General features: G+C 38.2%; 1 protein-coding gene across 2 annotated transcripts in view; it reads left to right on the forward strand.

Moving 5' to 3' along the window:
• The window catches only part of ndst3 (N-deacetylase/N-sulfotransferase (heparan glucosaminyl) 3), a 72,728-nt gene that overhangs the window by 49,112 nt on the left and 7,702 nt on the right, over positions 1-15,914 (forward strand). For both annotated transcript variants that reach the window (XM_028472258.1, XM_028472172.1), the window contains exons 7-12: positions 3,903-4,085; positions 5,369-5,465; positions 8,556-8,679; positions 11,791-11,965; positions 13,131-13,301; positions 15,538-15,647. In XM_028472258.1, the coding sequence (XP_028328059.1) occupies positions 3,903-4,085; positions 5,369-5,465; positions 8,556-8,679; positions 11,791-11,965; positions 13,131-13,301; positions 15,538-15,647 (860 nt within the window). The remainder of the gene's footprint in view (positions 1-3,902; positions 4,086-5,368; positions 5,466-8,555; positions 8,680-11,790; positions 11,966-13,130; positions 13,302-15,537; positions 15,648-15,914) is intronic.

Raw genomic sequence — 15,914 nt, forward strand, 5'->3', positions numbered from 1 at the left:
ACAGGGTTTATTATGTCAAAGGGTTTTGGGGAACAGATCAGTCTGGGATTTGGAGGTAAACAAGCTTTCAGTGAGTCTGCTGCTGTTCAATGCTCTCAGTGTTATGTTATGTTGCCGATAGCGGTAGTCATAACATAGCAGGAGCTTCCTTGGGCAGAGATCTTGGTAAATACTATCAGTGTACGCTTAGAGCAGTCTGACCAGAACTGACCAGGAGAGAGTTCTGTAATTACATATCACAGTTCATATCAATGTTCTTATTTCATATATTGGCTATCGACCGATTCATCTAATATCTGCTTTTTAAAAACCCCAATATCGTTATTGGCATCGGCCTTAAAAATCCCATGTTGGTCAGGACCCACTTGTTCCTGTTTAAGGTTTTTGCGGTCTGCTGGTAGCTATCTCCAGCTCCCTATGGGTGCCGAAGAGGGCTACTGTCCATCAGAGGGGGATGTGTTCCCTTTAAATCCCCTTTAATTAGTGAGGATTCAGGAGGCATCCTCACTATTGTTATCCTCTTACTTTATTATTATTGATAGTAGTGATTTCTTCCATTGTAGTTTCTGGGATTTCACCTCCTTCAGCGTTTGACTGATTTTGACAATTAAGATCTCAAAACTTGTCTACATTTTAGCACAGGGCTGCTTCTACTTTTGTGGTCTAACTTTTGTTCAAAAAAGTTTTCACTTTTCTCTATCTTCAACAGTTTTTTACCCATCACCCTTCAACTGCAGTGTTTTTTTCATCTCCCTTCCCATTTTTAGAGTGGAATGAATGGATGGATGGATCTTCTGAATTCCCTCATGTAGCATACTACGACGCGGGGCAGCAGCTGCATCCTCACTTGCATTTTCTTCAGGAAATGCAAATATTCTAGTACCCTTTAATTCCCTTTAGCTGTGAGCCGTTGTTTCCGCAGTGAGACATTTTCGGATTTAATTTTGCACTCATCGTTGGGCAGGGTTTCAAGTTCTTCATTCATACTTAATAGAGGAGACGATTGCTGTGGATTGGATAGTGCAATTCATTTGAGCGTAGAGGAGAGTAAACAGTTTCTACTGGCATGTTGCTCTGCTATTCCTGGCTGAACACTTGGCAGTGCCTTTCACAGTGGTTCCACATTGTTACCCTAACATCCACTGGATTGACATGATATATATATATATATATATCATATATATATATATATGGCTTTGCCCTCTCTCCTTCATTCATGTTTTCATGTTACTTGTTCAAAAGATGTGGGAGAAAAAAGCTATGTGCACCTTTTCTAACACCTTCACTACTTGCATGGTGTCTCTCCCTCTTTCATCCACACACACACACATAAACACACCCCTCTGATTCAGTATTCAGAGGTGATCAGTATTCTGGACAGCTTTTCAGGTCAGCCGGACGCTGATCCATCAAACCTCCGACACAGTGTCGCTCTGTATTTGCAGCAACCTTCGTCGTTGGAGATGAGCAGCGACAGCCTTCTGTCACCAGGAGATTCGCTGTGTACGTTTGAATGAGCATTAGCATGTTTACATGTATGATTGTGGAACTCATGCAGACACAAAGCTATTTTCACACCAGGTGCTTTGTTTCTTTAGGCTTTTAGTTTTAGTGATTTGCAGATTTTGTTCAGTTTGTTTGTTTCAGTCTCACAAAAATTATTCAAACATATCTTTCTCAATAATACACACAGAAGAAATGCAAGCCTTCAACAAGTACATTTGAGTTGCTTTTTTTCAAATAAGGCAAAAAAAAATAAATAAATATATACTTTCTTTCTTATACAACATTTAACAAAGAACCCAAACATATTGCTACTGCTTCACAAAACTCTCTAAAATATATTGTGACATTTTCCCTTTTAAAAGAAATTGTGTGTCACTCCTTTGTATTTTTTTAATCAGCATTATTCCACAAATTAACGCCTAGAACAGACAGACATCTTTGTTTTTTGGTAAAATAAACATAAATTGATCTACTAGGCTGTATTTACTGGTTTATAGTGAGAAGTAATTTTGAATGCCTTCTGAAAGAGCATTTGTTTATGCATTGAACATTACATTGAACTAGGTCACTTTCTTCTTCTCTTCTCCTCTACTAACCACAGGAATAGTCAATTTAAGGTGATAATTGTTTGTTTTGTCCAACCTCTGTGTCGCATTGGGTCACAAACATGTTAGATCAAGTCAAAGGCAATACACGGTGATATAACGGGTACTAAAAATGAAACTGCTCCTGAGGAGGAGTTAACGCTCCTTGACGTCAGCGAGCGGGGAAAATTCACCTCACCTGTTTGGAGCTGACTTTTTACAAAATGTAGAATAGCAAGGTAGGTAGGACACTGAACTTTTTCATCTTTGGCCCTCTGAATGAGGCTAAAGGGATGTGTATCACTGTAGCAAAAATATTATAAAGTGATTTTTTTTAATAATATTGTCCCTTTAAAGGGCCCATGTTATGCTAAATCGACTTTTCTGCGCTTTAAACATCATAAAAGTTCAATTAGAGCTTCATAAACATGACCAAAGTGTTTTTTTCATTGATTCCCTCAATCGTTGTTAGAGGGTGATTTGCTCCTTTCTTACTGCAGGGTGAGCCCAAACACCTCGCTCTAATTTGATGACGCGTTCCCACTTTGATGACGAATTTGACGCAGCACTGAGCTGGAGAAGCCGCGCCTCCAGGAAGCTCTCTGCCCTGATTGACATGTAAACAGACACGCCCACTAAGGTGTGCATTGAGCATGAGCTCTGCTACGGAGTGGGTGGGAGGAGGGCGGCCGTCCTCTGGCCCTATATCACCGTGCGGGGAGGAGGAAGTCAGTGTCTCGTCTATAGACACGCCCACTCATGAATATGCATAAGTAGGCCTCAAATCAGCCTGTTTGTGTGGAGTTGCTCAGAAAGTGACTTTTCAGAGGCTAAAACTCTGGAAAACAGGTGAGTTTGGGAAAATAAACCTCAAATACTATGTTTTTGGGGTTCTTAGAACAAATGTAAATGGGTGAAAAATAGCATGATATGGAACCTTTAAGTGATAATTTGTTCATATCAAACCAGCTTTTAAGCACTATATTTTTTCTATTTTCACCAAAAGTTCATTAATTTAGAACTAATGTTCTAAAGTACAAACGGCGTGTGTATTCACATTCACTGACCTACCTGCACGTACTGCGATTCAGCCAGAGCCCGCTAGGACATACGTGCTCACACTCACACAAATAATTCATATATAAATGGCGGATGTGTTCCAGAGTTCCCCGCGACCACAAAGGAAGCTTAATGTGTGTGTGTGTGTGTGTGTGCGTGTGGCTGTGTGCATTTGTCTGGAGCAGTTATCTTAGCTTGTCTCTTTGATCAGCCTATAAAAGCATTGAGGCGTGGACGGATAGCCCAGACCATTGCTCCCTCTGAGTCTCTCCTCTTCTCCTCACACACATTAGCTGTCATGAACACACACTGACACACTCTGAAACTCTCCCCCATGTGTGGCTGTGGCTCCTCATGCGCCCAGTGGCAAAAAAAAAAAAAAAAAGAAAAAAAAGAGGAGTTTTTGTGCTGCCTCTTCGGCTTTATCTATTCGCAGCAGTGAATACATCCGTTTCACTTTTATCTATTCGCCGCTTTGTACTTGATGCTGTGTGCAAGAGCTCAAAGTTAACACACGATCTTACATAAAAGTCACAGTTTCAATTTGCTGAGTGATAGCAAACACCGATGCCCAATGGACAGCAGCTCCGTTTGTAATTGTGAAAAAAAAAAAAAATTTGTAATTAATCTGTTTGCTGATCCATTGAAATCACATCAACAAACATGAGAACTTGCAAAATGGCCTTTTGATCTTATCTCAGTTTTACATATATTTCTCCTACTCTTTTTCTTCTTTTTTTTTCACTTTTCCAGATTAGTATCTTCATGACCCACCTCTCCAACTATGGCAATGACCGACTGGGTCTGTACACGTTTGTCCACCTGGCCTCCTTCATTCGTTCATGGACCAACCTGAAACTACACACGCTCCCACCGCTCCAACTGGCACACAAGTACTTTCAGCTCTTTCCTGAACAAAGACACCCACTCTGGCAGGTGTGTTTGCGAGGGAATTTATCCCACATGTATGGACTTGTGTGTCTCAGTTTGCACAGGTGCATTTAGGCAGAATACAGCACATCTATTATATGAATTCAAACATAAATGTTGGATAAAGAAGTGTGTTTATCGGTGGGAAAAAAAAGTAAAATCATGCATCATTAAGGGCGAAGTCATTACGTATTTTCAAGAAAGAGAGTTTAAAACCAATGTTTAGCTGGGGGACACATTGGAAAGCCAGAGAAATCTGGATATCCTAAACAAATAGGAAACACATGTTGATGCACTAACTTGCCTTGAGTTTCAACGAAAAGTGAACCTGGAAGAACACAGTGTTTTTCCAGCTTTTTACAACTGATTCTGATTAATGTAATTGTGTTCAGAAAAAAATATTCATATTTTCTTTTTCCACTTTTCTTTTCCCCCGAAACTGTTGTATTTTCAAGAGTTAGTTTTTTAAACTTTCAGAAAATGTAACAGAGGCTTTTGCTTGGTTGTTAAGAGGGTTTTTGTGTTGTTTAGGCTTGGGGTCAATTATATTTTTTAAATTACAATTCAATTACAATTCATTTTTATCAGAAAGTCAATTACAATTACATTCAGTTCCAATTAATCACAATTACTGAGCCTGAAATAATTGACCTAATAAAAGTTAACCTTCCTCCTAAATTAGCTGTAAAATACACTGAAAACAAATATCTATCATCTAATTTCTTTCCTATCTATTGGTTACTTTGTTAGCCTTCCTAATCAATGAAAATGTAGGTTTTAATTTTTTGGTGTGGGCGTCTGAGCCTTTTTGTGTCAGTATACTCCTGAATTTAATTTTTTTTTCATTGGTAAATTGTGGGAAAGCTTGATATGAAACATATTTTAATAACTGTTAACTAGCATATGTGTAGAAATGTAACAATGGTTCCCCAGCTTTGCGTTAAAATATAATTGACCATTTTTATAGATTATTTTTCAATAGCATTCACAATTATCTAAACTCAATTGCAATTATAATTACGCCATAATTGTACATTATTATCAATTACGCAATTACAATTATAATTGACCCCAACCCTGAAAGGCGCTATATTACTCCAATGCATTATTATTGTCATTATTGATGTTAGCTTAATAAAGCCATGGTATTATTAAGACAAGGTTGATTTTCTTATACTATGCTCATGCAAGCATCGTTCAATCTTTTGCTATTTTGATTTGTATTTCTGAGCAGGTTTCCTCTACTGTGACTAATTCCTCCTCCTGTCCTTTCCTCTGCCTGAATACAGAACCCATGTGACGACAAACGGCACAAAGACATCTGGTCTAAAGAGAAAACCTGCGACAGGTTACCTAAGTTCATGGTCGTAGGACCACAGAAAACAGGTAAACACACACATTCACATTATTCACATTCGACAAAGAACCTCCCCCCTGCGTGCCCAGGTGTCTGGATTCTCTATATCACAGCCTATTCGTTTAGTCCCCGTCACACTTTTAATGCTGTCAGAGGGAAACAAAGGAGGAGGCTTTTTTTTTCCACCCACATGTATCTACTTTAGATGCACAGAAATAGAACACGGTGCTACTAACCTTCCACTTTTTATACAAAAATTCTCTCAAAGAAAATAAAATTAACAAAAAAAAAAAAAAAAGCTCATTAAAATTGCGTGTCCAGTTTCTTCAGTCCCCGAGTGCCATCATGTTGTATTTTAATTGGTGGAGTTGAAGGTGAGAGGTGGGGAGGTCTTGTATTGCAGCTAATTACCACATGATCATCTCTCAAATGGGAGGAACAGTCATTACAGCGTCGTTTCCAGCGCAACAACAATTACATTGTTATAAATTAGTGTCTGAAGGGATGGAGTGTCAGAGGTGTTGGAATAAGAAGGAAGCGAGTGAAGCAGGACGTGAGGGAGAACGTGTTCAGGATAACAGAGTGAGGAAAGAGCTGCCGGGGCAAGACGGGGGGCATGGCCCCCACTGATTAATGTCAAATGGTTTCCAATCATTTGATGGGAAGTCCTATGATCAGTGAATTTACACCAGGGTTGGGGTCAATTGTAATTGTCATCGCGTAATTGATAATTAATTACAATTATGGCATAATTACGATTGTAATTTAAAAAAATCTGTTGCTGTTGTAATCGCAATTAAATCGTAATTGAGTTTAGATCATTGACTTAATAATTGTAATTGCCATGAAAAGTCTATAATCATCAATTATAATTTAACGCAAAGCTGGGGAATCGTGTTAGTTATATGTACAGTACAGTTCTACACATACAGTGGATATAAAAAGTCTACACACCCCTGTTCAAATGCCAGGTTTTTGTAATGTAAAGAAAATGACACCAAGATAAATAATTTCACAACTGTTTCCACCTTTAATGTGACCTATGACCTGTACAATGCAATTGAAAAACAAACTGAAACATTTCAGGGAGGTGAAGTAAAAATCAAAAACTGAGAGAATGAGGTTGCTAAAAGTGTGCACACCCTCTTATAACTAGGGAGCCAGCACACACCTGTCACCATTTAAAGTGCCTCTGATTAACCCCAAATAAAGTTCAGCTGTTCTTCTAGTAGCTTTTCCTCACGTTTTTGTAGCCACATCTTCCAGCACAAGCCATGGTCCGCAGAGAGCTTCCAAAGCATCAGAGGCATCTCATTGTTCAACGATATCAGTCAGGTGAAGGGTACAAAATAATTTCCATGAATTAAACATAACATGGAACACAGTGAAGAAAATATGGCACAACAGTGACTTTACCAAGAACAGGACGTCCGTCCAAACTTGATGACAAGACGAGAAGAAAACTGGTCAGAGAGGCTGCCAAGAGGCCGACAGCAACTTTGAAGGAGCTGCAGGAATTTCTGCCAAGTACTGGCTGTGTAGTACATGTGACAACAATCTCCCGTCTTCTTCATATGTCTGGGCTATGGGGTAGGGTGGTAAGATGGAAGCCTTATCTTACGAAGAAAAACATCCAAACTCGGCTTCCTTTTGCAAAAACACATTTGAAGTCCCCCAAACGCATGTGGGAAAATGTGTTATGCGCCGATGAAACCAAGGTTGAACTTTTTGGCCATCATTCCAAAAGGTATATTTGGCACAAAAACAACACTGCTCATCGCCAAAAGAACACCATACCTACAGTGACGCATGGTGGTGGCAGCATCATGCTTTGGGGCTGTTTTTCTTCAGCTGGAACTGGGGCCTTAGTCAGGGTGGAGGGAATTATGAACAGTTCCAAATACCAGGCAGTGTTGGCACAAAACCTTCAGGCTTCTGTTGGAAAGCTGAAGATGAAGAGGAACTTTATCTTTCAACACGACAATGACCCTGAGCACACAGCCAAATCAACAAAAGAATGGCTTCACCAGAATAAGATTGAGGTTTTAGAATGGCCCAGCCAGAGTCTAGACCTAAATCCGATTGAACATCTGTGGATTGATCTGAAGAGGGCCGTGCACAGGAGATGCCCTCGCAATCTGTCAGATTTGGAGCAGTTTTGTTATATAAAATATTATATTTTAAATATATAAATATTGCCTCATCAAGATGTGCAACACTGATAGACTCTTACCCAAAAAAGACTGAGTGCTGTAATAAAAGCCAAAGGTGCTGCAACAAAGTATTAGCTTAAGGGTGTGCATGTTTATGCAACCAGGTTATCATAAGTTTTGAAATTATTTATCTTGGTGTCATTTTTTTACATCACAAAAACTTGGCATTTGAACAGGGGTGTGTAGACTTTTTTCATCCACTGTATGTAGTGAACAATTATTAAAACATGTTTCATATCAAGCTTTCCCACATTTTGCCATTTAAAAATAAATTACATCTAGGAGTATACACCAAAATATACCAAAAAGGTCTCAGGTGTCCACACCAAAAACATTAAAACCTATATTTTCATTATTGAGGAAGCCCAACAAGGTAACCAATAGAGATGTAGGAAATTAGATGATAAATATTTGTTATTAGCGTATTTCACAGCTGATTTTGAATCCGTTAGCATAAGGGATGCTAACAGAAAGCTAACACAAAAGGAAGATTAACTTGTATTAGTTTATTTATTTCATGCTCAGTAATTGTGATTAATTGTAATTGGGAAAAAATGCTGCTCACTGTAATCATAATTGAATTGTAATCGAACATGGGTAATTGAAAACGTAATTGTAACTGAAAAATGTAATAGACCCCGAACCTGATTTACACTCACTCTCACACACACGCACTCACACACACACACACACACACACACGATTCACTCACTCACACAGAAAGGGAAATCTCAGTGAGATATACAGTATGAATCTTTTGATGAATGACATTATTCAGAGTGATTTTGTCGAGATATGCTATCACACACATTGAGGCATACTCACACGTGCTCGCACACACACACATGCACACTCTCCTTCCGGCTGAATTAACGAGCCAGTTATGAATTATGCTCTTTCTTTCAGGAACCACTGCTCTTTATCTTTTCCTACTCATGCATCCCTCCATCTCCAGTAACTTCCCCAGCCCAAAGACTTATGAGGAGGTCCAGTTCTTTAACACCAACAACTACCACAAAGGAATAGACTGGTGAGGTCACACAAAACCAAAATCGTTGCTACCGGCGATAATCTTTTTATTAGATAAAATCATAGGTTATGCCTCATGGATAAATTAATCAAACATAATTTTCTCTAAAAAGGTTGAAATTGCAGCTTGAAACTTTGTTATCATCTCCACCATAAACAGTCCATTTGTTGACATTTTCTCACATTGCATTGTGGGATGTTGAGTCATCGAGATGGGTGCGTAGTAGAAGAAAAATGGTGTCTCGCGAACAGGTGGGGTCAGTATAATTGTAATTGCCTAAGTGATAATGAAGTGCAATTATGACGGAATTCTAATTGTAACTGTAATTGAAAACATCTGTTGCAGTTGTAATCATAATTTAGATATAATCTATTTTGTAACTGTAATTGGCATGGAAATTCTGTAAAAACTACAGTTTAATTAAAACGCAAAACTGGGGAACCATGTTATTGTTCTATGGCTTACACATACATTGTTAATTATTAAAATATATTGTTTCATGTCTGATTTTCCCGCTACATCTCAGTTCTTTGAGGATCATTTTATCTCTTTAAATAAATTGAAATTCAGCAGTTTACTGTCAGCAAAAATGCTCAGACGCCCACACCAAAGACAATAACACAAATATTTTTTTATGGATAAAGAACCCTAACAAGGTAACCATAAGATGAAATACAACTTGGATGGGAAGATTACATTTTTTTTTTTTAGTGTATTTTACAGCTGATTTAAGACATGGTTCAAAACTGACTGGTTATCATATCAGATGATAACAGAAAGCTAACACAAGAAGAAGTTTAAGTTTCATTTGCTTATTTATTAAAGGCTCAGTAATTGTGATTATTTGAATTTGAACTTTAGTAATTGAGAACGTGATTGTAATTGACTTTCAGTGGAATCATGATGACTGTAATTGGTAACACTTTAGTTTAGGGAACACCTATGAACCATGAATTAGTTGCGTATTAGCATTGGTAACATATTGGCTCTTAATAAGTACTTATTAATGACTTATTCTTATTAATGCCTGATTATACACTTAATGCCAGTCTCGCAGTCCAAACAGGGTTAGTGTTAACATTAACCCTAGCATGTTGAAATCGTAATTCATATACAGCAACTTCCTTAATTACTAATAAGTAATAATTCTGAGGTTATTGAGGGAAAACTCTTAGTTAATGGCATACTGGTTGTATAATAAGGCCATGCAGAATAAGGCATTAATAAGTACTAGGGATGTAACGATTAATCGTAAGGCAGTTAAAAATCGATTCATAGGTGTCACGGTACACATCGACGCTCTGAAAATTGAATCGCAGTACTTTTTTTAAACAGCAGAGGCCGCTATATATTATCCCTTCTGTCGTCCATAAGTGTCGGCAGCGGGCGGCATCTCTTACTACTCTCTTTCTGGCCGCCTTCTACTCTTAAATATGTTCATAAATGATTCTTTACCCCTTTAGCACCAAAAGAATACCTGTGATATTACGTGAATATCTGTAAAAGTCACGTTTTTCTATTAGCTCTGTCTGCTAGCATAGCATCTCTTCTTCGCTGCACTTAGCTGCATGCCAACCGACCACTGTGTTACCAGCGCCCTCTGCTGGTCCAAACTAATATCTGACGTAAAAACAGTTCAATTACTTTTATTTTTTTTAAGTCTAATTGTTAAGGCACAAAATACATTTTCAGTTGCACATTTATGCAGTTTTGCATTGTTTACTGTAGAACCAGAATTTAAATTAATAAGCTTCTTCTTCATTTGTATTATTTATTTATTTCATTCAAGATGTTTAGTTAGATGGCATTGTTTTGAATAGTTTATCAATGGATTCTTTTGACAATGAAAAATAAAAGGAAAATAGTACAGTATTTTCTAGTTTTATCCCCAAAAAATAAAGAAATATTTTTCAGTCATTTTTCCACAGTCTTATTTTGTAAAATAAATCGTGAGAGAATCGTATCGTGAACCCAGTATCGTGAATCGAATCGTATCGGGAGTTGAGTGAATCGTTACATCCCTAATAAATACTTAATAATGACTAATTAAGAGTCAGTAAGTTACTAATTTGCATGCTAATAAGCAACTACCAAGACAAATTCCTTGTACTGTCCTTAAAACTGTACATGGCCATTAAAAACATTTCTGATTCTGAACGAATTAATGGTTAATAGGTGTTACCGAAACTAAAGTGTTACCCTGTAATTTTAACTGTAATAGGAAAAAATGCTGCAAGTCACCGCAATCATTTATTCAGTTGTAATTGAAATTAAGAATGTAATTGACCCCAACCCTGCGCGCAAATCGCTGCACTCTTTGTCTGATGGAAAAACATAAGAAATCACTGTGAGAATGAAGCAAAAACACGTTTATCCGTCTGTTTACGGAACGCCACATCCCACAATGCAATGTGTGAGAAAATGACAATAAACAAAGTGTGTGTGGTGGAGATGAAAAGCTGCAGGTTTGACCTTTTTTCCTTTCTTTTTGGAGTAAACGACGTTACGTTCATTGATCAATGGGGCATGCGCTATGATTTTATCTATTATAAAATAAAATATTGGGGGAAGCAGCTTTGAATTGTTTGACTTTGTCTTTTATTAGTGAATTTCAAAGGTTAACTACATCCTTACAAACAGCCATTTCTCATTCTCGAGGGTTGTTACAGGCTTGTCTGGCATATTGAAGAGTTCAAAACACTACAGCCGTATCTTCAAAATCATCTGTAAAGACTGCCAACCAGCATATGGCTGCGTAAATTGACCCATAAATGGTTTACTAAGCTGTCAAAGACACAGCTGGTGCATCTTCTTAAGTCACCCTTAAAGACTTGAAGCTGAAATGACAATTCTTCATTAAACACCCTTTTAGTTTGAGGCAATTTCCCTCCCACCAATGAATGCTTTAACTCTGCGACTTTAAAAGCAGTTTTTGACTTTGAAACAATTATAAAAGGGTAGCTGGGTGCGTGTGTGTGTGTGTGTGTGTGTGTGTTTGTGTGCTCTGGAGGGCTGACTTTGCACAAAATGATGGATGCTCGTGTATGAGACCTATATTTGGAATGTGTACCAGACATGTTTGAGAAAATGATGTGTTTCTATTTAATGCAGGTACATGGAGTTTTTCCCAATGCCCTCCAATGTGAGCACAGACTTCCTGTTTGAGAAGAGTGCTAACTATTTCCCCTCAGAGGAGTCACCGCGGCGTGCGGCGGCCCTGCTGCCCAAAGCCAAGATCATCACCCTGCTCATCAACCCCTCGGACAGGGCCTACAGCTGGTATCAGGTAGGCATGTACACATAGACACTTCTTACAGCCTGTGTGGTGCCTTCAGCGCTCTACAACAGCGCTGACAGTGTTAATCATCAGAAAGAGAAAACTAAAACTTTGGACGCAATTAGCTGGAGTTTCCTTTCATGTTTATGCTGACGATACGCAGTTGTATCTGCCTTTAAAGCTCTGTCAACCTGGTATGCTGAGTTCGCTAATCAACTGTATCGCTGACATTAAAAACTGGATGTCCCAATTTTTTTTTTTTTTTTTTTTTTTTTTTTCTACAGCTGAATCCAGAAAAAACAGAATATCTTATCACACCACAAAACTCTCCTACATTTGCTGGTTCAATAACATCAAACCTGTGGTTAAGAACCTTGACGTCTGGTCGGACAGTAATCTGAGTTTGGAACATCACACCATAAATTTAGTACAGTCTTGTTTTTAACCATCTGAGGTAGAATTTCTGGAATACGCTCCATTTTAACTTTTAAAGACACAAAAACAATTGTACATGCTTTTATCTCTTCTCCTTTAGATTACTCTAACAGCCTTTTTACCTGCATGAATCAAAATTCCATAAACCAATTGTAAATTGTCCAGAACTCAGCTGAAATATGACCATATTACCCCTGTTTTAGCATTTTTACACTATTGCATGGGTTCAATCATAAGTTAGATACAGTAAATATTGGAATATTGGAAGATAGTGAGCATGTTTTATCATTTTTATCCTCACTGATCTTTTCCAAGATCTTTTCTTTTGCATGTGCTTATTTATTTATATGTTCTTTGAAACTGATTGTGATTGTGCCAGTTTACTGGCATGTGCGGGTGAATCGGAGAGCATTTCTTATTGTGGAGCCGCAAGTTGGCAAAGTAGTACCAAAAGTCGTGACAGTTTTTCGTTGTAGTAGAAATGTTTAGTTTTTTTTTAATTCAAGGATTTTTTTGTAGTGGAATGATATTTTTTGTATTTGAAGAACTGTTTATGTGTGTGTGTCAAACATGTTTTATTTGTTTGATAGGTATGTCTCTTATTTGCTAAACAAAATGCATTGTTTTTTTATTAGGTTTGTATTTGCAAACCACTCTGACTTTGTTCGTGACTCATCGAGTGTGTTTTGTTTTTGAGGTTTTGGCCTGATTCTAACTCCATATACTATTCCCCCGGCAGCATCAAAGAGCTCATGAAGACCATGCAGCCCTGCAGTTCACCTTCTATGATGTCATCAGTGCAACATCGGGAGCGCCGACGGAGCTTCGCTCCTTACAGAGTCGTTGTCTCATTCCTGGTCTGTACGCTACTCACCTGGAGAGGTGGCTCACACACTACCCACCTAATCAGGTATGTGGGCTTGAACTCATGGTGGCCTGAATGTTTATGGACAGGGGGATAGAAGACCTTGTGATGTTATACAAATCTATATTTGCAGCTGCTGGTGCTGGAACTACTGCATGAAAGATGCATGTTGAACTCTGCCTGCCTATGTCCCTCACAATGCAATAACCACATTACTACTAACATAATGTGTAAACATCATCCTGACAAAACATCAAATGGAAGCTTCAAGCCCTGGCTGCAAGCCAGAAATACAAATACATCATATGTCACTCATTAAGACACTCTGTAGCTCAACTACATCATAACCTAATCGAGCAAATTGTAAAATAAGACATTGAGCTACTATGTATTAAAGGTTCCATGTCATGCTATTTTTCACCATCTCCATTTGTTCTAAGAACCCCAAAAACATAGTATTTGAGGTTTATTTTCCCAAACTGTTTTCCAGAGTTTTAGACTCTGAAACGTCACTTTCTGAGCAACTCTACACAAACAGGCTGATTTGTGGCCTACTTATGCATATTCATGAGTGGGCGTGTCTATAGACGGGACACTGACTTCCTCCTCCCCGCGCGGTGACGTAGGGCCAGAGGACGGCCCGCCCTTCTCCCACCCACTCCGTAGCCGAGCTCATGCTGCTTTATAAACATTAGACAGAGCGTGGGGGGCGGGGCGTTCACCAGTACATACATAGAGTGTAAAATATACATACATAGCACGGCGGGAAGGACGCTGAAATGCTCACCTTTGTGGGCGTGTCAGTTTACATGTCAATCACGGCAGAGAGCTTCCTGGAGGCGCGGCAACTCACCCTCTAACTAACGATTGAGGGAATCAATGAAAAAACCCTTTGGACATGTGTATGAAGCCCTAATAGCACTTTTATCATGTTTAAAGCACAGGAAAGTTGATTTAGCTTAACATGGGCCCTTTAAATGAGGTGCTTTGCTATTCCTAATTTATTTAACAACATGCTTTATTTCTTTTCTAGATTACTCTCGATGTAAAGAGAGATTGTTTGTATTTCAAACGTTAATAAGCTTGAATTAAAAATTAAATTAAAAAAAATGAACATTTGATAAAAGAAAATAAGGTTTATAAGCTTTTTTTAACTTAAAAAAAATCAAAATAAAAATTGAAACTTCAATTTAAGGGTGTACAAGTCCATAATAACATACAGCCAGAAAATAAGGCATTTTATGAGCCTAAAAAGGAGTAGGAAGAAGCTTATTGAGTCCGAGCCTCACTTCCTCTCCTTTAATAATAACCACAATGTGTTTCTATTACACGTTATTATATAGACCGTTTGATTGTTTGTAAACATTGTGATGTATTTTGATGGGCGGGGCTTAGCCTGGAGGGAAACCACCATAGATATATATATTAGACACTAGATGACTTACCCGCGCTGTTAGACAATGGGGAGCGACGTAACAACGTGGCAGCCATCTTATCTCAGACAGCTGACCATCATATCGATGTCAATGGTGCATGTACTATTTAAATAACCCTAACTTGCTCAATTTTTAACCAATTTTCAAACGGCAAGCGGTAATTTCAACACGTACAAGCATCTTATGTCATACCTATGTATAATAATATTTGTAATAAGGCAAACCGTTTGTAAATCCGTCAATATTTCATCGAGTTAAGGATATTTTTGTTTAAGCTGATCACTGACCTTCCAACAGCTACCGTAGAGCACGTCAGACAACTGACGTTCTGAGGTAAGATGGCCGCCGTTGAGCTGGCGAATCCCGCTTGCATCATCTAGTGTTTATATACGTCTATGCTTTAGCCAGCGGCGTATGCTCTTTATGCCTCCAGCCACATCACTCGTGACGTAGGCCATTAAGGGGTCTATGTAGTTATACAGAATAAATAGCTATTATATCATATGAATAAGTGGGAAACAAATACACAATAAATACAGATTAGAAAATTTGTATTTTTACTTGTTTTTTGACAATTTGTATCAAATAGTATATTGTATCAAACTTTAAAAAAAATCATTTCTGACCATCAGATATATACTTAGTAAAGATTATTGTGTTTTGTTTCACAAAAATGAAAAACTAAATGAGTAAATCCACTATATTTCCTTTAATGGCTTGAATTTTCAAATAAAAAGCAAACTTCTTGTTAAAGTTGAGCCGCTTATTTTAGCGAGGTCACTGTCTTTTTTATGACTATGTTTGTTATCCAAACATTGTCACAGTCTGAATGTATTTATGTGCAGGTGATGGTCATAGATGGTCATCAGCTGAGGACTGACCCTGCTGCAGTGATGGATGAGGTGCAGAAGTTCCTCGGAGTAACTCCTCACTTTAACTACTCCCAGGCTCTCACGTAAGTCTCACACTGTGGTTCACACTGTGCTTTCTCTACATGGTGTTTGGGACACCCTTCACCCAGTGTGCACTTACCCTTCACCTAAAGTGCAGTTGAAATAATGCCACAGATAAAGCTTGTAAGAAGAATTCAAGCAGAAAATCTGAGTGAACTCTGACATCTGCTGGTGGACGATGAACTAACCTGATATCGTGACATCACTGCGTTTGCCTTTTATAGCAGTGTTTGACGACAACATTTTGCTTAGAAAACTAGTGATAACAT

This window comes from Gouania willdenowi, chromosome 1 (genome assembly GCF_900634775.1).
Source record: "Gouania willdenowi chromosome 1, fGouWil2.1, whole genome shotgun sequence".
Classification (NCBI taxonomy): Eukaryota; Metazoa; Chordata; class Actinopteri; order Blenniiformes; family Gobiesocidae; genus Gouania; species Gouania willdenowi.